Below are 22894 nucleotides of genomic sequence, written 5' to 3'. Positions count from 1 at the left end.
GTCTCGCATCCTGTCGTCCAGGTGCACTCTGTTCGCCCGTTCTCAGAATCCCCCCATCCATTACCTTGTGATCGCACCTCATAGAGCTCCTGGATCAGGATGTTCCGTCTCCTTCCCCTTCGTGTTGGGTCCATCCCCTCCCATACTCTTCGCAGATGGAGGCGGTCTCATCCCCATTCCCAACTGTCCGAAACTCGATGCCAGATTATCCACTGGCCCGCCACCTGGGAGAGCCGTATGTTCGTGCTGGGGTGAGAGTAGCGTACTTGGACTTATAAAGTTGGCAGGGGAATCGCGTGCCGCACTAGCGCCGACGTTGGTAACTGCTCTTGGAGCAGGTTTGGCTGTCGTGGTACTTGCTGTACTTGGAGCGGGAGCAGGTATAGGTGCAGCGTCGAAGGGAGCAAAGGCGGGTAAGGGAGATAAGGACTCGTGATCAAGGTCACGTCGTGTTCCCCGTCCTCCGCCAACACCATTCGATGAAAGTGCGTTGGAGGCAGATCGACCGCCAGGTACGCCAGCCGAGCTTTGACTTCGGAGGGTTGAGGGGCCAGAGACACGGTCCATGGGCATACCAGCACTGGAATGTAGTCTGGGATCGTAGCCTGACCAAGCTTGTTGTTGCCCTTGAAGTCCCTTTCCGATTTCGAGCTGAGCATACAGTCGATGAGGACTCAAGGGAGCAGAAACAGTCCCAGAGCCAGGACCAGCACCCCCTTCATATGCGGAAGCCGAGCGGCGAGAAGTGGGTGCTCCGCGATATGCTCCGCCAGGCGCATCGAGTCCTCTCGTGTTCGTGTCCCGTCCTCTCGATCCTCGATCATTGAGACCAAAGTCATCAAAGCCTAAGCCCAGACTGCCGACACCACCGAGGTTCGCACCTTGACTCTGTAGCCACAAGTCTTGCGCAGAGTATTCGGGAACATCATCTTCGCTTTGTCGACCTCTTCGTCCATGAGGTGCGTCGTGCATAGATCCAGGAGCCAGACGATCGAATGGTGCTTGAGAATGGCCTCTCCAACCGTTGTTGACATGAGGGTTGTTGAAAGATCCGCGAGTAGCAGATAGAGCACGCGGAGCAGGAGATGCAGATCGAGGAGCGCGTTGAAGCTCGTCATCACGCTCGCGACATAATTCGGCAAGTGCGAGAACAGCTCGATCGGGTCTTTGAGTGAGGATTCGGGTAGCTCGCATGAACTCCCCTCGGATCTACGCGATCGCAACATTAGCATTTGGGGTCCTCTGGGATTAGGGAGAAACGTACGGTGTAGAGCCCATCTTTGGTGACAGTTCGAGCAACGTTATATGAGATCTCAAAGGGATCCTGTGCACCTGGTCAGTATCGAAAGTTGTACCCCGGCGACCAGTTACTCACCTCGATACACAGCCTATTTCGGTCTCTTGCCATCTCGTTGAGACCACCAACATCGATCTACAAATGTCGTCAGCTCAGTGCTCTTTCTTTGATGGAAGCTTGACTCACGTCGTTAACCCATCCCTTACTCTCTTTAGTCAATTGACCAGCTCTCAGTGACAGCACAGAGTTGTTGAACTGGAAATCATGGGAGAAGAATCGGAAGAAGTCGATGAGTCTGCGAGTGAAACGAATTGGTAAGCTATTGTCGTTTTTATATTCTAGAGACTAGACTAAACAACTCACAGTTCACCGACACTCTCAAAGTTGACCGATGACCACTCTCTTCTCAATGTCTCAACGTCGTCAAAGAAATAAACATTTCTCCCCTCGAGCATAACCTCTTCCTCCTCCATAGGTCGCATGGGCATGATACGTTGCAAGTTTGGTAAGACCGGCGGTTGCTTGACGTGTACGAGGAAGTACAGGACCATGAGGGTGAAGCCATCTGTGCGCGTCTTCAAGTCAGCATTCGCGCAATGACTGGCTGGAATGGCATATCACTCACATGAAGAAAGAGTACCGCGATATGGGGAATTGATTCTCCGTCTCTTTGACCAGACTTTGACTGTGAGCACGAACAGGTGTGGTTAGCTCGCCGGTCACAAAACATCACAATTGAGGCCAATAGAAGCTAAACTCACGGAATAGAACCAAAGTTCTGACCCTTGCTGGGTCGATTGTTGCGTATGTCAGGAGCAATCTCGTGTTCTCGATCGCTAGTCGGTTCTCAATACCGATATCACATGCGATACCTAGGTGGTGACAAGTCACATTAGAACTAGGTCGTGGACGAACACTCCTGGACATACCAAATGGAAGGGCGGGCGATGGTGCTAGCTCGAGTTTGAGAATTGGGATCCTTGCTCTTGGAAGAGGTTTCACGTTGAAGTTGGTTTCCTGTGAAGATCGCAGGATCAGTCATTTGTCGAATGATACTCCTGAGAGGGCAAAGGGACGAAGCTCTACGCACCCTCTCCAGCAACGCAGCCATGCTCTCGACAAAGTTTCCTGGATCGACGCTCGCATGTGGATCATCGATGAGGACGACGAGATCCATATCTGGAGGAGGAACAAGCCAGTCTTCAGCATGCAGTACTAGACGACTAGAGGAGAGAAGATGAGGTGAGTGAACACGAAGGACTCACCAGAATTTCGCAGACCAAACGAGTTACAACTACTTCCGAAACTCAGCAGTCTCGCTGATGGTTCTAGCCCCTTGATCAATTTCTCAATAAGACCTCGAACTCTGCGAAAGAAACAAAAACACATGTAAATATCAGCACCAGCAATCAAAAACTATGTTGGCTGAAAACCTTGACACGGCTTCTTAGTGATGGAGTGAAGACGAGTGTCACTCACTCCTCCTTCACATTCAGCTCCTCGCTCGTTGGTAACAACGGCAGAACGAAACTGAACAACGAAGTTGACAGATCGTTCAGAAAACGTCGGTGTAAGACACCAGGATGCATCTTGGTTGTTTGAGGTTGGGATTGGGCGGACGCCGCGTTAGGATGATGGAGAGGATGAGATTGGGATTGAGGTTGAGGATGGGGGAGGGCGAGTGGGTGGGGAGTTGAGTCGTTAATCTTGAATAGAGGGGACGAGGGGTTATGGTACCGATGTGGTTGGCTGAAAAAGGAGACAAAGAGTCGTCTGTAAGCTAATGAGTTGAAGGAAGGGGAGGGGCGCGTTTTCCATTGAAAAGATTACTCCTTTCTTCGATATTGGGATGATACTCACAGTTGTCTCTGGTGAGAGAGTAGAAATTGTCTTCTCGGTCTGCTATATTTATAGCACGGCTTCAGTCCACTTGTCACGTAGCGAAGCTATTGCGGTGAAAATGTGCGTAGGTATCACAAGTCAAGATCGAGCCTGTTGTGTATCACGAGAAACTACAAGACGTCTGCGTCGTATCTTCCAGTTTGCTGTTGAGGACTGGACTGGTGTATGCGTACGAGTGACTTGCTTGTAAGTAGCAAGAGGAGGAGAGTTTGAAAGGAGAGATTGTTCTGATTTTTGGATTTGGACGAGACGGTCATTGCTCCCACGTGACTTGGAGGATAAAGGGGATCACATCGGGCGGTGCTCTTACTACTACTACTACTACTAATATATTGGGCTTCGAAGCTCGGAAAACTATGTTATCACTGATATTACAACGGCTGATTCGCTACAATGCTCGACTTAATGTACAGAAGAATGCTAGGGAGCTCTCAAGATCTTAAGTTATAAAGAGTGTGGCTTGAGAAAAGAGTGTGCTTTGAAAAAGAGTGACTAAGTTGAAAAAGGAAAGAGAAAAGACGGCTTAGCTGCCGATGGTTGCTTGGGCGCAATGACTATGCTCCAGAGCCACGGGGGGGCCCTGTGCCATGATCAGCTTCATCAATGTCTCGTAGAAAGGTAACACTTACTCTTGGTGCTGGATCCCGGAGGATAAACTGCAAGGTGTCACGTCAGTGTCCAACATCATACCTTGTCTGTACCGAAGGTTGACTCACGCTCATGACCTTCATAGGTCGGGTGAGTGGCGAGCACTGCAGGTCACACAACACGTCAGTACATCTGCATGGAAGCACATGGTGGGACGAGCGACTCGACTTACAGCGGAGAGCGGAGTAGCGCTGGTTGACATCAATGGCAACGGGGACATATGGTTGCTGTCCTTGAGGCGCCGAAGCGGTTGACGCTGTGGACGAGTCAGCGTCATGTAACAAGAGGAAGAGGACAGGAACAAGCGTGACTCACTGGAGGCATCGTCTGCTTGAGAGCTCTGAGTAGGGACGTCACCCGTCCATAGGGGTGGAAGGCTAGCATCTAGAAGAAAGGAAGGTCAGCTCTACCGCAACTGTGACACAGACTGTGTAGCACTCACCACCGCCAATGGCATTGATGCAGCCAACCAGCAGTCCATGCCTGTCTCCGAGAGGTCGGATGTTGTCTGTGAGGATAAGTTATGATCAGGATCTCATTCAAGCTATGTTGAATCAAAGGAACAAGATGAGATTACTCACTGGCAAGGTTGCTGATGGCAGGTGCTGATGAGCCGACCGCGATGGCGGCGTCTACAAAGGTAAGAGATCAGCTGAGAACGGGCAAGCACGATGAAGGAAACCTACGCGTGCCGAAAAAGTGACGAGGGTGGATGTAGAAGTCCCAGATGGGTCCGACCTCTTCCTGGTACACTTTGCGGATGTGCTCCCATCCCTTTGAGAAGATCTGCCAAGCTTTCCACACTTCCGCTCTGTCGACGGGAGTCGCTGGCAAGCGAGATGGGAACAATGCTTCAGAGCCGAAGTGCACGAGGACACATTCGTACTGATAACAACACTATGGGGTCAGCTTCTACCTTCTGGAGGAGGAATGGTGTATTGAACGGTTACTTACGATATACTTGTTGCTTAAGCAAAAGCACAGGACGATGTGGCGGCGTTTGAGCTGGTAGATGTACCCGCTTCGACCGGAGTTCCAGGCAACCGAGTTCGGATAGCCGATTGCTAACAAGCGAGCCTTGATGAGGTCAAGAACGGCTTCCCAGCCGTTCTGATGAGGAGGAACATAGATGGTCTGATAGTTTGCATTCAGCAGGCCCGCGTTAGCAGCGTCAATCTGATCTTGACGAGGTGGAGCTCCTCCGCTGTAAGATAGACGTCAGCGTTGATCTCATACACAAGAGCAGGTAGAGAGGGAAAGAGCAGGTTCGCGAGAAGGAGAACAAGAGGAAGAGGAAGAGGAGGAAGAGGAGGAAGAGGAGGAAGAGGAGGAAGAGGAGGAAGAGGAGGAAGAGGAGGAAGAGGAGGAGGAGGAGGAGGAGGAGGAGGAGGAGGAGGAGGAGGAGGAGGAGGAGGAGGAGGAGGAGAAGCACGGCGAGTGAGTAGGTTAGTGAGTGAGTATATGGGTAAGTATATGGGTGAGTGGATGGGTAAGTGATTGGGTTAGTGGGTGGGTGTATAGTGTTACCATGCAGGCTTGCATTGTATACGTACCCGGCCATATCGAGAAGTATATTATATATATATATATATATATAGAGGTCTTGCTGCGAAGCTATGTATATGTGATGCTACTTATATAAGTCACTGTATATAGCAGGTCAACTATATACGGGTGGCGAATATATTGTATGGTGGTGAAGAAGAGAAGAGAAAGAGAAAAGAAAAGATACAATTCGGGGGGATGGGGGGGTTTATATACCTTGCGGGTCCGAGCCAAGCGAAGCTTCTGGAAAGTCGTGACGAAAGCGGAAAAAGTCGTGACGCAACCCCTGAAATTGGCAATTATCGGCGTTACTCGGCGTTCTGCTGTTGGCAGTGCCAAAAGCTGTGCCCGTATCGAACGTGCATGCATTATTGTAGAGTATTCTTGCGGAGACGATTGAAATGATTAAGAAGAATGAAATGTGGACATCTCAAGTGGAGGTTGTACATCAAAGGAACCGGTTACGTAAAACCTCAGGGCTGGGTAATGGTGTGCTTGTCAGGTACCGGGTGTTTCCTTATTTGACGGGATGGTCCCATTGCTGGGAAGAAGGTGGAGGTGAACTCCATTCTCGCGACACTTTCTCCACTGCCCGCAAAACTGACCTCGAGGGTTTCGCACATCGTGGGTCCTAATGCAGGTGGGTGACAGAAACCGTGTGTTCTGAGCTCTTCAGCTGAAAATTTGATCAAAATCATAGGTGAAGCCATCGCGGAGGCGGTCCTGGCGATCGAGTACAAGGCCTCTGCTGAGGACATTGCCCGAACTTGCCACGCCCACCCAACACTGTCAGAAGCATTCAAGGAGGCTGCCATGGCCTCGTACGACAAGGCCGTCAACTTCTAAGCGGAGAGATGGTAGAGATATCATGTGTTGGAAGGGGGTGAAGGAGATGTCATATGCAGTATATCTATTCGCCACATTTAGCAGATAAGGTTTCAGCGCCACAGTTACTAACCGCGACAGCCCTTGAGTCCTCTTTTCGATGTTGTCCAGCCTATTTATGTATATCATGTTGTAGCGTGGTACATCATCTGCACTGTCCGTTAGCTGGCTCTCTCTCGAAGCGATGCATGCCCTGGTGGATACACCACATCTCGGTTCCTGTGTGTCCTGTGATGTTATGTCTTGTGACGAGTGATGACGGTGATCTGTGCCACGTTGCCACGTAGGGAGTGAGTGATAGTACGTGCTTGCTTTGTTGTATCCCTTTCCCCTGTTTTCCATGATGTCATTACGGAATCGTCATTGTTCGTTGGTAAAGAAATCTTCTCTTCCTATTGAGCAAGTGAGTGAGTGACACACCTCGTCATACATCACATCACATCATATATAAACGCACTCTGTGCATCAACCGACCATTCGCCTCTTCTTCTTCTTCCATAATTCCAGCAATCAACGCATAACAACCAAAACAAGCATACATCATGTCGTCAAACTTTGAATCCACCCCTCCCATCACAACCACCACCAACACCTACGCGGTGCCCACCGACTTCACCACCACCACCACCTCTACCGACAACCACCACCACTCGCAGTACTCCCTCGGTGGACAGACCACATTCGACAGTGAAGCTGAACGAGCGTTCGAGTCTGCTGAACGTGCTATCGAGGCAGCCAACGCTAGAGCTCGACACGATGCCGACAAGGCAACTTTCGATGCGGACCGTGTTCAATTCGGTTCCACTGGTACTGGTGCTACAGCCGGCGACAGCGCCGACTATGCTGCCGGCCGAACAAGGGACAATGCCAACTACGCCGCTGACCGAGTAGGCGACAACGCCCAATACGCTGCCGACCGAACAAGGGACAACGCCAACTATGCCGCTGACCGAGTCTCTGACAACGCCAACTATGCTGCCAACCGTGCTAGCGAGACTGCTCACACTGCCGTCGACCGAACCGCCGACCTCGCTGATCGAACCAAGGACAATGCCAACTACGCTGCGGACCGAACCAAGGCCAACGCCAACTACGCTGCTGAGCAGGTCGGTCAAGCTACCAACAACGCCGTCGAGGGTGCCAAGGACGCTACCAACCGAGCTTCCGCCAACATCAACGCAGGTGCGAACAAGGCCAGTCAAGCCACCAAGGATGCCGGTAACCGTGCTTCCGAGGTTGCCAAGAATGCACAAGTCAAGGCCAGTCAGACCGCCGACGCTGCCGCCTCTGGTATCCGACAGAGAGTGAGAAGACTCTCAGTCGAGCTCGACAAGGCTGGTCAACACCCCGCAGTCCAAAACGCCAAGGGCGTTGCGAACAAGAACGTGGCTCATTTCCGAGAATACCTCGGAAGGAGTCAAGTCGTCCGAGACATCGAGGCGAGGACCAACGTTGACAGAGTTGTCTTGGTTGCCGGGAGTGTCTTGGCGTGAGTACTCACCTTGTCGTGTCACACCCAATCAGCAGCTAATTTCGTCCCTCTTTCTCCCGCAGTTACCTCACCCTCATCCCTCTCAACCTCTTCGGTCTTGCCCTCCCCACCACCCAGCTCCTTACCATCCTCCCCGCCACCTACTTTGCCGCCCAGGTCCTTGACTCGCCCAACACCACCGTCAACGACCAAGAGGTCAAGAGTCTCTTGTCGTTCTTCGTCGTCCTTGGTGGTCTCCAGACTTTGGAGAGTCTTATGGCTGGCTTCTTGGAGAAGAGAATTCGTGAGTGCCCTCAATTGGCACACAAAGAAAGAACTTTATTGACATCGTATTCTCGTTACAGCCCAATACTATACTGTCAAGCTTCTCTTCCTTGCCTACCTCCTTCACCCCAAGACCCAGGTGAGTCAACCGTATCCAATTGTTTGGAATTGAGCTGACTGTCTGTCTCTGTTGCAGGGCGCAATCAAGATCCACGAGAACGTTTTCCGACCCCTCTTCAAGTCTGCTTCTTCCCCCGCTTCCACCAACAACCCCTTCCGAGGCGCTAGCGGTGCTGCCGGTACCCCTCCCACTTCGAAGCCTTCCCACTCTGCCGTGTCTAGTCCCACTCAGCCCCCCGTCCCTCAGGCTTACGCCGTCCTCGTCCCTCTCCCTGGGGATGTGTCGGCCGACGTTAACTTGACAAAGGCAGATGCTCGAGGTCAGGGATTCAGCGTCGTCAGTGAGCTCCACTAAGCGATGCATCGACGAGTTCGATCATCTATTATACTGGATGTAGAACAAGATAAAATGGCGAAAAGTAGCAGTAGTAGCAAGAAGAAGTCAGAAGAAGAAGAAGAAGAAAGACGAAATTGATGAGGTTCGTGTAGCTATAACTTATCACTTTACTTTATATTATGACTTTCATCTGTATCGTTTTTACGTTCCTTTTCCCATCCAACATATAACACACGCAATGTTTCGTTTCTCATTTCCACCTCATGTAGCTATCGTACTATGATGATAAGATACCAATGACAGAATCAGCAAACGAACCAATATATATGTTGCGTTCGTTCTAACCTGTCTAAGGATGAGCTGTTACGAGTGGCGTATTTTGCAATTGGCGAATCAACACATCCGTTCAAGCTGTCTCTCATGTTCGAGCAGTCGTCCGCCACTGGGAAGGATACCTTCTTGGTCGACTGCTCTCGTAGCTCGTGGACGACACCCAGTCGACCAGAACCAGCTAGGTGAACGTGCAAGATGAGAGGAGAAGCGTCCTTATAGAAATCATCAATAGCACCTAACTTACTTCTATTCGATTTCTTAGCCGCTCTTGTTGCTCGTTGTCTCTGAGCGGTCTGCAGTTCAGAATCACACAATTTCGTCATATCGGACCAGAAAGGTTACGTGCAGACCGAACAGAACAACAAGTTAAAGTGAGTCACGCGAACGAACATTCCTTTTGTCTTAGCTGATATCTTTTCAATTAAACCAGCATGAATCGTGGAAGATTGCGAGGGACTATAAAGAGCGAACATCATCCATGGAATAATCTGCATTTCCTCTTTCTTTCTGATTATGACACGATACAATTTCAAGAAGAATACAGACATACACTCCGTTTCGTCAACGTGACTTCACATCATCTTCCACCAGAACTGACACCCCCTCCTTCCCTACCTCTATCCAGTACGTCTAGTAAACCTACTGCAGCTTGACACACATCCAAACTCGCACTTGCTTCTGCCAACTCCTTCAAGCGCGGCTTGAGCTGATACGGCTGGAAGAGATCTACCATGCCTTGTCGCGGTCGGTGGGTTTTGGCGTTGGATTCGATAAGGTGTCGAAGAGTTCGGAGGGAAGGGACTTTGAGAGGGTCAAGTTTGGAGTTCTAAGGTAAAGCAAGGACAGGTGAGTTCGGTTGATTTAGCAATGTGGAACAGGACACTCACCAGAGCTCCCGAAAGAACCTCAAGGATCTCCACCCGACCCACTATCGATCCTCTCAGTCTCTCATTCCCCAGAGCGAGGTTTGACAACACGTAAAGCGCCTTTACAAGAACAAGTCGGGTCAGCACCTTAATCAGTGTTGTGGCAGAAAGAAGTCCAGACTCACAGGTATTCTCAGCTCGACTTTCTCACCCTCCCTGGCTGCATTCGTCACGAGATCGAGCAACTCCTTTTCACCCAGGTTGTCGACGGTGCGTGAGATCTCAGGGGCGGTAGCTTCGGCCAAAAGGTTCTGAGTGATCTCGAAAGCTTGGACACGAAGTGCCAAGGGCGTAGAGGGAGCCATCAAGCTGTAAAACCAACATCGTGTCAGGTACAGCTCGTGAGTTTTGTCAAACTGGGTGGGCCTCACGATCGTAATCTTTCCCAACCTAACGTCAGGGTCACTTGGAGTTTTGTGCTTTCCATAGCATGGAAAGTGAGATTCTTTAATGCCCAAAGAGCGTTCAGTGCCAGTGGCTCATGCGCCGAACGGGTCAGATCACATAGGAGGTCGAGTCCACCTTCTCGGAGTAACGACTGCAACAGAACAAAGTCATCAGTCTCACCGTACCATTGCTGTCAGCATCGCCACAAGGGAACTTACCGTTTTGAGTGGTGAAAAGTCCGCTATCAGGTTGCAGATCGTCGCGGATGCAGCGACTTCGACAGTCCATACCCGCTCCCCTAGCTCGACATCACCCTCGTCATCATCATTGCCCCGCTCGTTTTTGAGCCGTCCATCCACTTCTCTCTTCAACACTTTGATGACCTCCTCTCCCACTCCACTGTCTACCAGGGTCGTCCGAAGGATGGCAACCGTTCGACTGAGAGCTCGAGCAAGCTGACAAGCGGCTGCGCGGACTCCGTAAGAAGGATGGGAGAGTGCAGACAGTATGTGAGACAGGATCGGTGGATTGCAATCAGAAATGTATGATCGGGTGGGCTCATATTGCATTGCGAGTGACGCGAGAGCGAGTAGTGTAGCCTGGGCAGGTGGTTCAGCATTCATGATCAACGACGTATCCGTAGACGAAACGACTCACTTCTCGACTCCGTGATGCGAGGTCGTTGCCAAGCTCGCCCTTGCCTTCCTCCTCATTAATGCTCAGCAGGATATTGATCAGCTGTGCCGGACACCCCTTGTCCGCCGCCATCTGCTGCAGGGGAGCGTCATCTGAGACCAGTGCGGCTGCGAGAGGACACAGTGTCAGCATGATTCAAGTTCCGGTGAAATCTCGACCGACCCAGGATGAAGCAGAGTTTCACTCGTTCTTCTAGGCCTTCCGTCTTGAGAAGTCGAACGATCTCATCGATCAACTGGAAATTGATGATGACAGATCGCACACGGTCAGAAGGTCGAGAGCTTTTATGAGCTTTGACGATGTTGGTGAGACTAAGGCCCGCATATATAAGCGATAGCAGTGGGACATGCAAGCAAAACGCTCACTCACCAGCTGGCAGCGGCTATCCTCACACCGGTTGGACAAAGCAACAACATGCTGACTAATCTGGAGATAAATTCCCTCGTGATCAACACATCACCCTCACCTTCCCCAAACTCTACATCATCGCCAATCCCACCTTCTCCCCAGGCTGAGCTGGACGAAGAAGACCACGATCTTATAGCCGCAGCAATGTTGGGTTGCCCTTTGATCAATGCTGCCAGGAGGTCCAAAGCTGCTTCAACAAGTTTTGGGTTCTGCCGTCGATTACCTCCGCCGTAAGAGGAGCCTGTCTCGGGGTTGATGAGAATGATCGTCGAGACGAGATGGTATATGATGAATGGCATTTCAGTAGCACGTTGGACTGAAGACGCTGGCGCGGCTGAGGGGATATCAGAAAGCTTGAGGGCGGAAGGCCCTGGTTCGTTGGAAGCGGATCCAATCTCGCTAGGAGGCTGCCATGAGGCGAGAGCCTGACGGTGAGAGGGTAGGGCGACGAGGCGGGAGAAGAGCTGATAAAGAGGCAAGAGGTTCTGCGTTTCGGGGCAAGTTTGTAATATCGACAAGAGCGTTGTGAGATTCGTTGGCTACAACACAGATACGCAGCATATCAGTATTCAATCCAGAAGCCAAACATCAGGCCAACAAACCTCAAAGATCAAACCCAGTGATCGGACCGCCTCAACTTTCCAAGCCTTGTTGCGCCCTGGCACTTCCTTGCCCTTCCCCGCGTCCACCTCGCTTATGATGTCCACACCGACTAAACCTGTTCCAACGACCTTTCTTTCCGCCCCTACGCCCCACATATGGCCCCATACCATGTCGGCTGTGGACACCAGTATATTTCGCAGAGCTCTAAGTAGCTGAGGGAGCAAGCGGTCGATGTATTTGTTGGGGGTTGAATCCGTCGACGTAAGGGAGGAGATGAGGTTCAGAAGGTGGGACGGCGTCTCGGCGATCAGAAGCGGTCGAAGTGTAAGGTTACCAACTACGAATGAGATAGTGATATTCAGCTCCGTAGCAGTCTGGTACATTCAGCAGCTCACCATTCGCAAGAGCACCGATGATGACGGCCGTCTCGCCCATTAGCTCCATCGAGATGTCATGGCCTTCTGCATCAGCTGTCGGAACTCGCAGGAGTGACAGCAGGCTATCGATTGTTCAGTCAGCTCTACGCTCAGCTTTCAGGAGCAAGCAAAGAAGACGGACAGAGTCAGTAACTGTTCATCCTCAACCACCTCAACCTTCTTCCACGTATTCCCGATGACAGAGTTCTTTAGATTCTTGAGATCAGCCAACAAGTCGGTCGGAGAAGCAGCTCCGACTAGAGCTGAATACGTCGCGCTGGATGAAGTCATCATCGCGCTCGAAGAGAGTGTCGGTGAGTATTCGAAAATCAAGCGATTGGGTTGTAGCTTAGTTGGTAGGCGGTTGAGGACAAAGGTAACTTGGGTCAATCACTGATAGTATCGTGTTGATGATGGCAATGTAGGGGTTGTGCGATGACGGTTATCATAGTGAGCGATGTCTACCGCGCGTAGAGGCAAATCACGTGATTCTTACGTTTGGAGCGATTTTTCTGAACCAGAGACCCCCGGTCTGTTCTATTGCTGCATCATGCCATGATCAAAAACAAATCTCGTCTCTCTATACTTCTTGTTCCAAAAGCATCATCTCCCGATTCAACAGACAACGATATAGACAAAACGATCATATAGAAGAAGGGACATAGAAGTATAGGCCAAAGCTGGTCAAGTCCCGTCAAGAGAAAAGATACAAACCATCAGTGTTTCGGAGACGATCGGCAATCAATCTTCCCTTGCCACTGAACAACCTTTCAACATCGACAGCGTATCGTTGCAAAAGGCATAATCCCGTCATGTTGCCCATCCGATCCATTTCCCGATCTCGTATTATCGCCTCTTCGTCCTCCTCTTCCTCATCGTCGCAGGTCGTACGACTCGCCGCTCGACGAAATCCCATCACTTTTCGATCATTCACCTCGCCCACCTCTCCACGTCTCCAACCGCCAGCTGCTCAACTGGCAGAAGTCGAGGCCGATCATGCACCGTCATATTACCACCACTCCCCTCCTAAACCCGCTCTGCAACCGCTGGAACCTCGAATGCGGATCGAGACATCACAATTCCCTGGACGATCTCACCCCTTACTCCACCTTCCATCTCCACTACCGAACGATATCACACCCAGTCCCAATGCGCCTCAAGCAGCACTATACCCTTCAACAGGTGTCATCGATTCAGTCTCTATGATATCGATCTGTCTGCGTCGTCCGGAACATGTGCCAAGAGCGTATCAGATCTTCAAGCAATTACTAGAAGACACAGTATCAGGACAAAGACGGATGCCAGATGCAGAAGTATGGGCCAGAGTCATCGAGGGTGTCGCGAGTCTGGGCAAGGAAACGGACGGGACGCTACATTGGCAAAATTGGAGAAAAAGAGCGGAGAGATTAGTGACCCAGTGGGAGAACCACAATGGTGTTTGGGGAAACAAGGAGCCTGCGGGTCTGAATAAGGGAGGTCTGAAGGTATACCAGGGCTGGTTCAACGGTATCATCGGGTAAGTCGTCATCAGTCCAGCAAGAATGCTGGAACTAACTATCTCGCAGCTCTTCCGCACCTCTCACACCAATGATGCCTTATCTTGCCCACCCAACTTTACCGATCTCGTCCCTGCTGGAGGGCCTTGAAGCATCAGCTGTCCCTCTCGCTTGCGAAGCTGTGACGGACGCTGCCCGACAACACTCCATGCCTCAGCTTGAAGAAGCAGTGCGAGAGTTCCAAGGGTTGGAAAAGCAGAAACGAGAACAGTTGGCGCAGGAAGTCATCGAGGAAGTCTCACCAGTCCTCGAGGCTGCCAAAAAGGCCAAGAAGGCCGACCCCTCAGCTCCCGAGGCTCGATTCGCAATCACCAATCTTCGTCAAACCCTTTCATCCATCTCTTCCGCTTCTCTCCCTCGTAATCGACAACGTATGCTCGAAGAAGCTTCTTTGCAAGCTGCACGTGCTGAGCTCGAAGAATCGGCGAAAAGGATGCAGAGCTCACAAGATGCGGTCACGCTGCAGAGGAGTCAGCTTCAAGGGTGGATGCACGGATGGCTCGGTCTCTTGACCAAGGAACTGGAAGAGAGGATCCACCAAATGCAGGCTGCCGAGGACAAGATTCCTGAAGAGAAGCTTGATGTCTCCCCACCAAAATACTCAGCGAGCTCAAAAATGAAGAAGAGTGTGTTGTTGATGTACCTCAACCTTCTTCCTGTGGAGAAGCTTGCGCTCATCACCATTCTCGAGATCATGAGAATGAGTGGTTCAGGTGGGATCGTGGACGGTATGAAGGCACTACGAGGGATGTTGGCTGTCGGGAAAGCGGTGGAGACTGAGTTCAGAGCGGAGACGATCAAGAACGTTGCTGGAGTGGATTCACATCACTGGTTGAGGACTATCGACCCTGCCACTCAGAAACCGAGCAGACAATTGATCGGCTCAGTGTGGAGGAAGATTGGAGAAAAGGCAAAAGACTCGCCTGCTTATGACGCCCAAGGAAGTGACTCGAGGGATGATCTTGCCGAGATTTGGACACCTCCCTGGTCTCAAATGGCTCAACTTGGTGTAGGATCCGAGCTTGTCGACGCTCTGCTCAAGGTCGCGAGAGTGCAAAGAACTGGCAAGAACCCTATTACCGGAGAGGAAGTGTAAGTGATATATTTTGCGATGGTGATCAAGGCTGATGCGTATGGTATCAGCTCTGAGGAACAACCCGCCTTCACACACGCGTACGAGTACATTCGAGGCAAGAAATTGGGTGTAATCAAACTCAACCCAGTGGTTGCTGCGCGTCTTGCGAAGGACGACATTGGTGTAGTGATTCACCCTAAGCATCTTCCTATGCTTGTCGAGCCCAGACCCTGGACATCGCACAACAGTGGAGGGTACCTTCTTCATTCAGGTTAGTTGAATGTCATGGCAATGTCCTCAGCAGCTAACAACCGTGACAGTTCCAATCATGCGATACAAGGAGTCCGCTGAGCAGCAGAGTTACCTTCGCCAAGCGTCCAACGAAGGTCATCTGGAACCTGTCTTCCACGGTCTGGACGTCTTGTCGTCCACCCCGTGGGCTATCAATCGAAAAGTCTTCGACATTGTGCTCGCCGCTTGGAACAACGGCGAAGCCATTGCCGACATTCCTGCATCGGAGGAGAAATCATCATACGATATACCCGAAAAGCCCGACCCTCGAGACCAAGATCCGCAAAAGCGAGCGCTGTATGTGGAGAAGTACAAGCTTGCCACCGCTGCACAACGGAAGGATCATGCGGAAAGGTGCAAATTCAACTACAATATCGAAATCGCCAGATCATATTTGAACGACACGTTCTACTTGCCACACAACATGGATTTCAGAGGACGAGCCTACCCTATTCCTCCCCATCTCAGTCCCGTTGGTGACGATCTTTGTCGAGGGCTACTCACCTTCGGAACCAAGAAAGCGCTTGGTAGCTCCGGTCTGAAGTGGCTGCAGATCCACCTCGCGAATGTCTATGGTTTCGACAAAGCCAGCTTCGAAGAGCGAGCGAGATTCGCTCAAACCCACGAAGCCGATATCTTCGACAGCGCTGATCACCCTCTGGATGGTAATCGATGGTGGCTTCAAGCCGAAGACCCATGGCAATGTCTTGCAACCTGTTTCGAACTCGCCGCTGCTCTTCGCTCATCCGATCCTACCCTATACGAATCGTCCCTTCCTGTGCACCAAGATGGTACATGTAATGGTATGCAGCATTACGCCGCTCTTGGCGGAGATGTTCGAGGAGCCAAGGCAGTCAACCTTGAGAAGGGTGATAAGCCAGCAGATATTTACACTGGTGTGGTAGATATTGTGAATAGGGTTATTGAAGAGGATCAAAAAGCGGGAGTTGAGGTTGCGCTCTTGATCAAAAAGCCGCTGGGCAGGAAGATCGTCAAGCAGACTGTCATGACAACGGTTTACGGTGAGTCCCGCATTTTACACATGTGAAAGGCCAGGCGAGGCTGATACATCTACTGAATGCAGGTGTTACTTACGTTGGCGCGAGGGAGCAAATTGCGAGGCAGTTGACTGCTCGAGGTGATATTGGCCATGAGCACATCTTCTACGTCTCGGGTTATGTCGCCAAGACAGTAAGTATCATGCTTATTCATTTGGTGATATCAATTGACATCGTTTCTTGCTCTAGGTCCTGAACTGTATCGGTGACCTCTTCTCTGGAGCCAAAGCAATCATGGACTGGCTCACCACCTCTGCCAAGCTCATCTCGAGATCCGTCCCACCTGAACGTGTCCACGATGCCGCCTATAACCTCACCACCACCCTTCGAAATGGTACCGTCAAGCCTCGATCGGGTCGAGAGTTCATGACATCGGTTGTGTGGACCACTCCTCTTGGTTTGCCGGTTGTCCAGCCTTATAGGAAAGCGACGAAGAAGCAGATCATGACGGCACTGCAGACTGTGTATATCTCGGACCCAAACGCGCCAAGCGAGGTCAGCCCTCAAAAGCAGGCGACAGCTTTCCCGCCCAACTTTATCCACAGTCTGGACGCGACGCACATGCTTTTGACGGCGTTGAAGTGTAGGGTGAGTGGACTCGTAACTTGCACTTGCATTAGAGGTTCCGACTGACGAACTGCGTTCCTGGGTGTGTAGCAAAACAATATTACGTTTGCGAGTGTGCACGACTCATATTGGACCCATGCGTCGACTGTTGAGCCGATGTCAGAATTGATCAGAGATACCTTCATCCATCTGCACACTCAAGACCTGATCGGCGAATTGAGAGAAGAGGTGAGTGTGGGCGGGCTCATGAACAAGAAAACGGATCGTATGCTGATTTGAGCAACTTTGCAGTTCATCGAACGATATGGTAATCATCGTATTCCGATTCAATCAGCGAAGAACATCTCCACCACAGCTGCTAAGCGAAAAGCAGCAGCAGCGACACGACGACAAGCGATGTCTGGATTACTCGGTGAATCCGAACTCGCCGTAGACGAACACGACCTGGACGATGAAGTCGTCTCACCTACAACTCAATCAGAATCTGAACAATCATTTGGGGACGAAACGACCCTCGAAGCTGAAGTGGAGATGATCTCGTCTTCTACAGAAGAGGTGGAAGCTAAAGCTGCAGACGCTATGGGTTTACCGATTGAGAAGATTGGAGAACTGAAAGGTGGATTGACAGGTATAGGTGGGAAAGTGGACAAGGAGAAAATTGGGAAGCAAAACTGGGTGAAATTTGGAGATGTGTTACCTCCTTGTCCGCCAAGAGGTGTTTTCCAAGTGGACAGAGTGAGAGATTCGGCTTATTTCTTTTCATAAGCGCCCAGCGGGCGCTTGAGCTAGGTTAGGGAATTGGTAGAGCCTGAGAGGGAGAATCAGAAGTGAATAAGAAGAACAAGATATACCATAGCATTGTATACCCAATCACAAACGTAGTAATAGACTCACATCTCTTTTCCTTCAACCCATATCACAATTGTACTAGCATTTCATAACATAAATTCACACGTGTCTTGTAACTTGCCGGAATCATCCATGCATCTACACACATCTCATATGGACACGGCGCAATAGACAGAAGCGAACGTCTTGTGGTCCCCGCCAACAAGTTGTGAATGATGACTTGTCATTTCCATATCTGGCGTCAAATCAAGGGGGAAAATGCGCAAATGAGGCTCTCTTACTCTTACTGGAATTTATATACAACGTGAAACCCAAAGTCCTTTCCCTCCTCGCAAACCCGTCCGTGCGGGGACAAGTTAACCCCGCTTAGCCCTTGGCACCCATCATCCCTCCCATCCCTTGACCAGCAGCGGCCATCGCCATCCCCATCTTCCTCTGTGCTTCCCCTACTGAGATACTACCGCCTCTCGTCCCATGTCCAGGAGCGCTCGACGCTCGTTTACTATCTCTAATAGCGATGAAGGGGTGATTTAGCAATTGTGCGGCGGTAGGTCGGGCATTGTGATCGATCTCAAAAGTGCCTTTGAGCAAATCGGCAGCTTCGGGTGATATATCTGATGGGGTATTGGGTCGGGCAAGTGATCCGATCTGCACGAAAAGCAGGGTTAGCATATGGATCACGAATAGGCTCTGTTGTGCTGCTCGCCACTCACTCGGAAGATCGCCTGCATCTGCGTCAAGTCGGCCCATGGGTGCGTCCCCGTTAACATCTCCACGACCAGACAACCAACACTCCAGATATCCGCTTTAGATGTATATGAAGTCTGCTTCACAATCTCAGGTGCCATCCAGAAGACTGAACCTTGCAGCGAAGGACGATTGGTTCGAAGTCCACTCATCAGGTCTGGCCAAGTACCCGAGATGTCAACATGTACATTCCACTGAGGTCGAAGATCTGCCACTCACTATTCTCGACCTTCTTACTAATTCCGAAATCCGAAATCTTGATCCCTCCTTTATTATCCACCAGGATATTCGCTCCCTTGATATCCCTATGGATGATCTCCCTTTCGTGCAGATAGTTCAACCCCGTCAAGATCTGTCGGACGAAATTTCGCACGAGCGCTTCTTCGAATGCACCATAGTTGTTGAGCAAAGCCGCGACCGATCCACCAGGGACGTATTCGAGGAAAATGTTGAGGTGATTGCCATCTGCCGACGAGTCTATTTACGACACAAAACATATCAGTCCACGCACTAATTGGATAAAACCATCGCAGCTCACCTAGATACTGGACAATGTTCTCATGTTGGAGCTCTTTCAGCAGCTCAATTTCCCTCTCCAAAGCCGACACCATGCTCCTCTTCCTCTCCTCGTTCCTCGCACTACCGGTCGGTAGCTCAACTTGCTTTACGGCCATGAGCAGACCGTTGTGTGCGTCCATACCGAGATAGACAGAGCCGAATGATCCCGCTCCGATCAAGGCTCCTTTGATCCACTTGATTATTCGTTTGGCTAGGTCACCAGATTAGCCTGATGTTCGCAACCTATAATGAGCCCGAATGGTGTTCGCCACTTACATCCTGTCGAAGTGAAAGCCCTTCCATGCTCCGCGTCCTCATCATCCTCCTCCGCTTCATCCTCGTCCTCATCCTCGTCCTCTTCACTATCCTCTTCGCTCTCTTCCTCACTGCTCTCTTCCTCAGTCTCATCACCCTCACTCTCCACTTCATCCTCCGGTACACTCTCCACCACCGGTGGTGGAGCAGGCAAAACCTTCAGTTCCTCTTCTTCGTCTTCGTCACTCTCTTCAAACGTGATCGTGCTAGCTCTCCTATTCTCTACCTCGGCCGTGATCTCATCTACTGTCAACAGACTGGCATTATCCGATCTATCTCGATTACGTCGGAGTTGCGACAACATGGAGATTCTTGAACGTGTAGATTCGCCCGAGTTCCTCCTGTTCAAAGCAATAGATTTCGGTCGACCAATACCGGCGCCATTCTGCAATGCATTCTCGTTGGGAGAAGCTGTTGAATAAGATTGGAACGAATCTGCCAGAGAATCGTTCGAAGGCTCAAATGGTGGAAGTAAAGGTGGCTGACTTGTGATAGAAGCAAGTGATTCTTGATCTGATTCACCGTCGATAGAAGCTCGAATTGGTCGACCATCATCGTTAGAGACCGATACTCTTGGTACCGCCTCGGCATCCCTGAGCAGCTCAGCGATTTCTGCTTCTTCAGGTATCGTAGCAGCTGGAGGGGGGGAAGAGATGAGTGTGCCACGGCTTCCAGGTCTTGCTTTTCGGGGAGGTGAGGCTTTGATGAAATCTTGACTGGCAGAAGCGGCCATCCCGCTCATCCTCCTACTGCTCGGCATGCCCACGTCGAGGCTCATCCTCCCCATCGAATCGCTCGGAGCCATGCTCAGCCTCTTTGGTCCACTGCTCATCCGTAACATACTATGTCGAGCTTTCTCCACATCCTTTCTCTTCGCAGAAGGGAAGTACTCCGCCAAATGGTTTGAGATCAATTCCGAAGGAGGTCGATGTCCAAAGAAGTTGTACATTGACTTTTTCTTCCCGCTCAGGAAGCTCGCGGATGATGGACTTCGAGTTGTGCTTGGTGATGGGGGAACGTCTGGCATGGGTACGCCAAGACCAGACATGACGCTGACAGTGCTCGCTCGATTCATCTTCTTGCTCGAACCGGAGCCTGGACGAGTAGGCGTGAGGAATACCGCGTTCTCCTGGCTATCTCGTTCGGGTTTGGCGACGATACCTAGACGAGGGCCATGGAAAGGCGTTGGCGAAGTTGGCGACATCGGCGGAGGAGGCGCTTCTCCGAAAAAGTCTTGCATGTTCTTGCGGTTTTGGAGCTTTCGAGTTCTACGAAGTGTGAGACCTTTGTCCCGGATAGCACTCCCATCACGGTGGGAGAGACAGATACCCAGCAGACTCGCTTCGGACAGTGGTTTTGCTAAGGGGAAGATCGATCAGCTCGGTTGGCCTAAATGTTGAGGAACACGAGAATCATAGAAGGACAAGCTTACAATCATAATCAGGATCACTTTCTGCATATACACCCCATCCATCCACTTCCAGTCTATCTCCGTCCTCATCACTCTCAGTGTCTGTCGTCACATGAGTCCCAGTGCCCCATTTACCAAACTTCTTCAACGCGCGCTCCATGATTTCTACTCCACTGGTCGCACTTGAGACATTGACGGTCCTCATGGTCCCATCTTCAGCATTGACGAATTTGACCAATTGTTTCCTCAAATCGTCCAATGAAGGTGCTCCTGAAATGGACGAGTTGGTATTATTGCTCGTCAAAGATTCGGTCCCAGTCTTGCTTCTCGATCGCTCGATCGAGACTGAATGCGAATGTTGACCCACGGCCTTGATAGGATGACCACCAGGTGTAGGTGTCACTGTTCGGCGGATACTTCCGGTACTCGAAGAGAGTGGATCAGAGTGTTGTCGCTCCGGTTGCAACTCGTCTCTACTTCTCGTTGCTGCGAAGGGATGTTTCGCATCCAAAGATGATGGCTGAGTAGCGGTCTGTCGTCCAGCACCCATGATTGCTGAGAACTTGGATTTGATCGGACTCATCTGCTTTGCTGGAGTGGAGGATGAGCCTGATCCCGAACCTACCGCACCCAAACTTGGGGATTTGCGATGAGATCCATCGTTGTTACGAATCGACGCTACCTTTTGTAAAGTAGGGGCTCTGGATAAACCATGTTGTTGTTCCGATGAACCCCACGTAGGGGTCGAGCGACCACTTTCTGCGTGTCTCTGCTGATGTTGTTGTGTGATGGAGGAGGCATACTCCGCAGCAGACGATTGCTGGTAATTGTAGCCCAGAGCGGGTGCAGGGGGTAGTGGTCGATCCACAAATTGCGCGACGTCGGCGTTGACTGGACTGGGCGATCGCCGACCAGCATCACGGGGCGGTGGTGCTCGTAGATTCAGATTGGTCGGTCTTGAATTCGGAGCTGGGACTGAGGATGAGACAGAGGCTGAGGTGATTGTAGCGTTGGAATTGGGTGTGGGTCGTGTTTGGTCTCGTAGTGCAGGGATAGGTCGAGGCGTAGTAGATCTCGATGTAGCAGAAGGGATGTTGTTCTGGTATGCCTGAGGGAGCTGTCGAGAGGAAGAGTAATGTTGGAGATCCAACGGCGGTGGTCGCGTTGTATTCAGACGTCTGGTGGATCCTGAACTAGGTTGTGCCAGCCTCGATCCTCCAAGTCTGCTAGATTCCAATAGAACAGGCGTAATGTTCTGCTCAGCCTGTTCGATAGGCGGTGTAGCCGATCCATTCAATCTCAATTCCACCCTCGACGCACTGCTCGGCCCACTGCCCAGTCCCGAACTCGCGCTTGCAGCAGCTCTTTTCCTTAGGTCCTTGATCCCTCCCAGCAGCTTTACTCTCTCTCCCACTTTACTGATCCCCATATCTTTCAACGCTGCCATGTCCAAGTCCATCAGGACTTTACCATCAATGTCATTTCTCTGAAACACGGTCGCGTATTGTCCACATCGATAAAGATTGAGAAAAGCAATCATCTCCTGTTGACCCCATCCTCGCAGGTAGGTTGAGAATCCCTGGCCTGGTGGAGGATGAAGCAGAGGTGGCGTGGGTGGTCGAGGGTGATGGATCGTACTAGACACCGAAGTGGCGGTGGTGGATAACGAGTTGAGAGAAGATTGATGGCGCGGCTCGACATGTTGTGAGGAGGCATAAGGGTGTGGTCGATTAGATATATGAGTATGCTGAGTGAAGTAAGGGGATGTAGGGGTGGTGTTTTGGGAGGATACGGACGATGTGGGAGAATGAGTGGTTGGATGAGGTCGAAGCGACGATGAGGAAGATTGAAGGCTCGTCATGGTCGTACACGTGTCAAAGCATGCAGTCGATCGGTCATACGTGAGTGATGAGATGACGTGCCAAGCTCAGACGTTGAGGGCGGAACAGATAGTTGAGTTGTAGATGTTGTTGTGATTAAACGATTCCGCTATGGTCGAAGTTGGAAGACCATCAAGGCATCCCAAGTTGAAGCGAATGAGGTACGGGTCTAAAGGGTAGTTATCTGAACAGCTAGCGCCTCTTGGCCGCTTAGCGCAGTCGTCCAGCTGTTTCAAATCGCTAGCTGTCACAACGAGGGACGCTACTAGCGTAAGCAGTATCGAGAGGTCATGAAAGCAAGATTGAGAAAGAACGATGATTTCAACAG

The 22894-nt window shown here is 51.0% G+C and overlaps 7 protein-coding genes across 7 annotated transcripts; 3 read left to right on the top strand and 4 right to left on the bottom strand.

The window, feature by feature from the left end:
* Positions 1-78: 78 nt before the first annotated feature.
* Positions 79-2886, bottom strand: CI109_106544 (uncharacterized protein; the record flags this gene model as incomplete). The annotated part of the gene is made up of 11 exons (XM_032003897.1): positions 79-1209; positions 1265-1324; positions 1376-1432; positions 1484-1592; positions 1661-1862; positions 1923-1982; positions 2059-2169; positions 2227-2314; positions 2388-2476; positions 2563-2663; positions 2777-2886. 11 exons carry the CDS (start codon positions 2884-2886, stop codon positions 79-81), a joined length of 2118 nt encoding a protein of 705 aa, XP_031861895.1.
* An 867-nt stretch (positions 2887-3753) lies between these two features.
* On the bottom strand, positions 3754-5408 carry CI109_106543 (uncharacterized protein; the record flags this gene model as incomplete). The annotated part of the gene is made up of 10 exons (XM_065967861.1): positions 3754-3779; positions 3829-3855; positions 3916-3951; positions 4020-4103; positions 4163-4231; positions 4290-4355; positions 4429-4479; positions 4534-4732; positions 4802-5051; positions 5401-5408. 10 exons carry the CDS (start codon positions 5406-5408, stop codon positions 3754-3756), a joined length of 816 nt encoding a protein of 271 aa, XP_065823933.1.
* Positions 5409-5878: 470 nt separating this feature from the next.
* CI109_106542 (dihydrolipoyl dehydrogenase, mitochondrial) lies at positions 5879-6238 on the top strand (the record flags this gene model as incomplete). The annotated part of the gene is made up of 3 exons (XM_065967860.1): positions 5879-5881; positions 5942-6032; positions 6093-6238. The coding sequence occupies 3 exons, from the start codon at positions 5879-5881 to the stop codon at positions 6236-6238; spliced, it is 240 nt and encodes a 79-aa protein (XP_065823932.1).
* Positions 6239-6819: 581 nt separating this feature from the next.
* Positions 6820-8508, top strand: CI109_106541 (uncharacterized protein; the record flags this gene model as incomplete). Its single annotated transcript, XM_032003894.1, has 4 exons — positions 6820-7766; positions 7832-8052; positions 8114-8172; positions 8230-8508. The coding sequence occupies 4 exons, from the start codon at positions 6820-6822 to the stop codon at positions 8506-8508; spliced, it is 1506 nt and encodes a 501-aa protein (XP_031861892.1).
* Positions 8509-9400: 892 nt separating this feature from the next.
* CI109_106540 (uncharacterized protein) lies at positions 9401-12550 on the bottom strand (the record flags this gene model as incomplete). The annotated part of the gene is made up of 11 exons (XM_032003893.2): positions 9401-9649; positions 9711-9809; positions 9875-10058; positions 10121-10287; positions 10355-10735; positions 10794-10939; positions 10995-11143; positions 11202-11779; positions 11843-12180; positions 12239-12342; positions 12402-12550. The coding sequence occupies 11 exons, from the start codon at positions 12548-12550 to the stop codon at positions 9401-9403; spliced, it is 2544 nt and encodes an 847-aa protein (XP_031861891.2).
* A 521-nt stretch (positions 12551-13071) lies between these two features.
* On the top strand, positions 13072-17571 carry CI109_106539 (uncharacterized protein; the record flags this gene model as incomplete). The annotated part of the gene is made up of 8 exons (XM_032003892.1): positions 13072-13775; positions 13825-14907; positions 14959-15161; positions 15211-16203; positions 16266-16372; positions 16429-16827; positions 16897-17034; positions 17098-17571. 8 exons carry the CDS (start codon positions 13072-13074, stop codon positions 17569-17571), a joined length of 4101 nt encoding a protein of 1366 aa, XP_031861890.1.
* Positions 17572-18021: 450 nt separating this feature from the next.
* CI109_106538 (uncharacterized protein) lies at positions 18022-22547 on the bottom strand (the record flags this gene model as incomplete). Its single annotated transcript, XM_032003891.1, has 6 exons — positions 18022-18303; positions 18369-18559; positions 18622-18879; positions 18941-19171; positions 19237-20634; positions 20708-22547. The coding sequence occupies 6 exons, from the start codon at positions 22545-22547 to the stop codon at positions 18022-18024; spliced, it is 4200 nt and encodes a 1399-aa protein (XP_031861889.1).
* Between the last annotated feature and the right edge of the window lie 347 nt (positions 22548-22894).

The sequence above is a fragment of the Kwoniella shandongensis genome, chromosome 12 (assembly GCF_008629635.2).
Source record: "Kwoniella shandongensis chromosome 12, complete sequence".
In the NCBI taxonomy this organism is placed as follows: Eukaryota; Fungi; Basidiomycota; class Tremellomycetes; order Tremellales; family Cryptococcaceae; genus Kwoniella; species Kwoniella shandongensis.
This window is presented reverse-complemented; position numbering and strand designations above follow the sequence as displayed.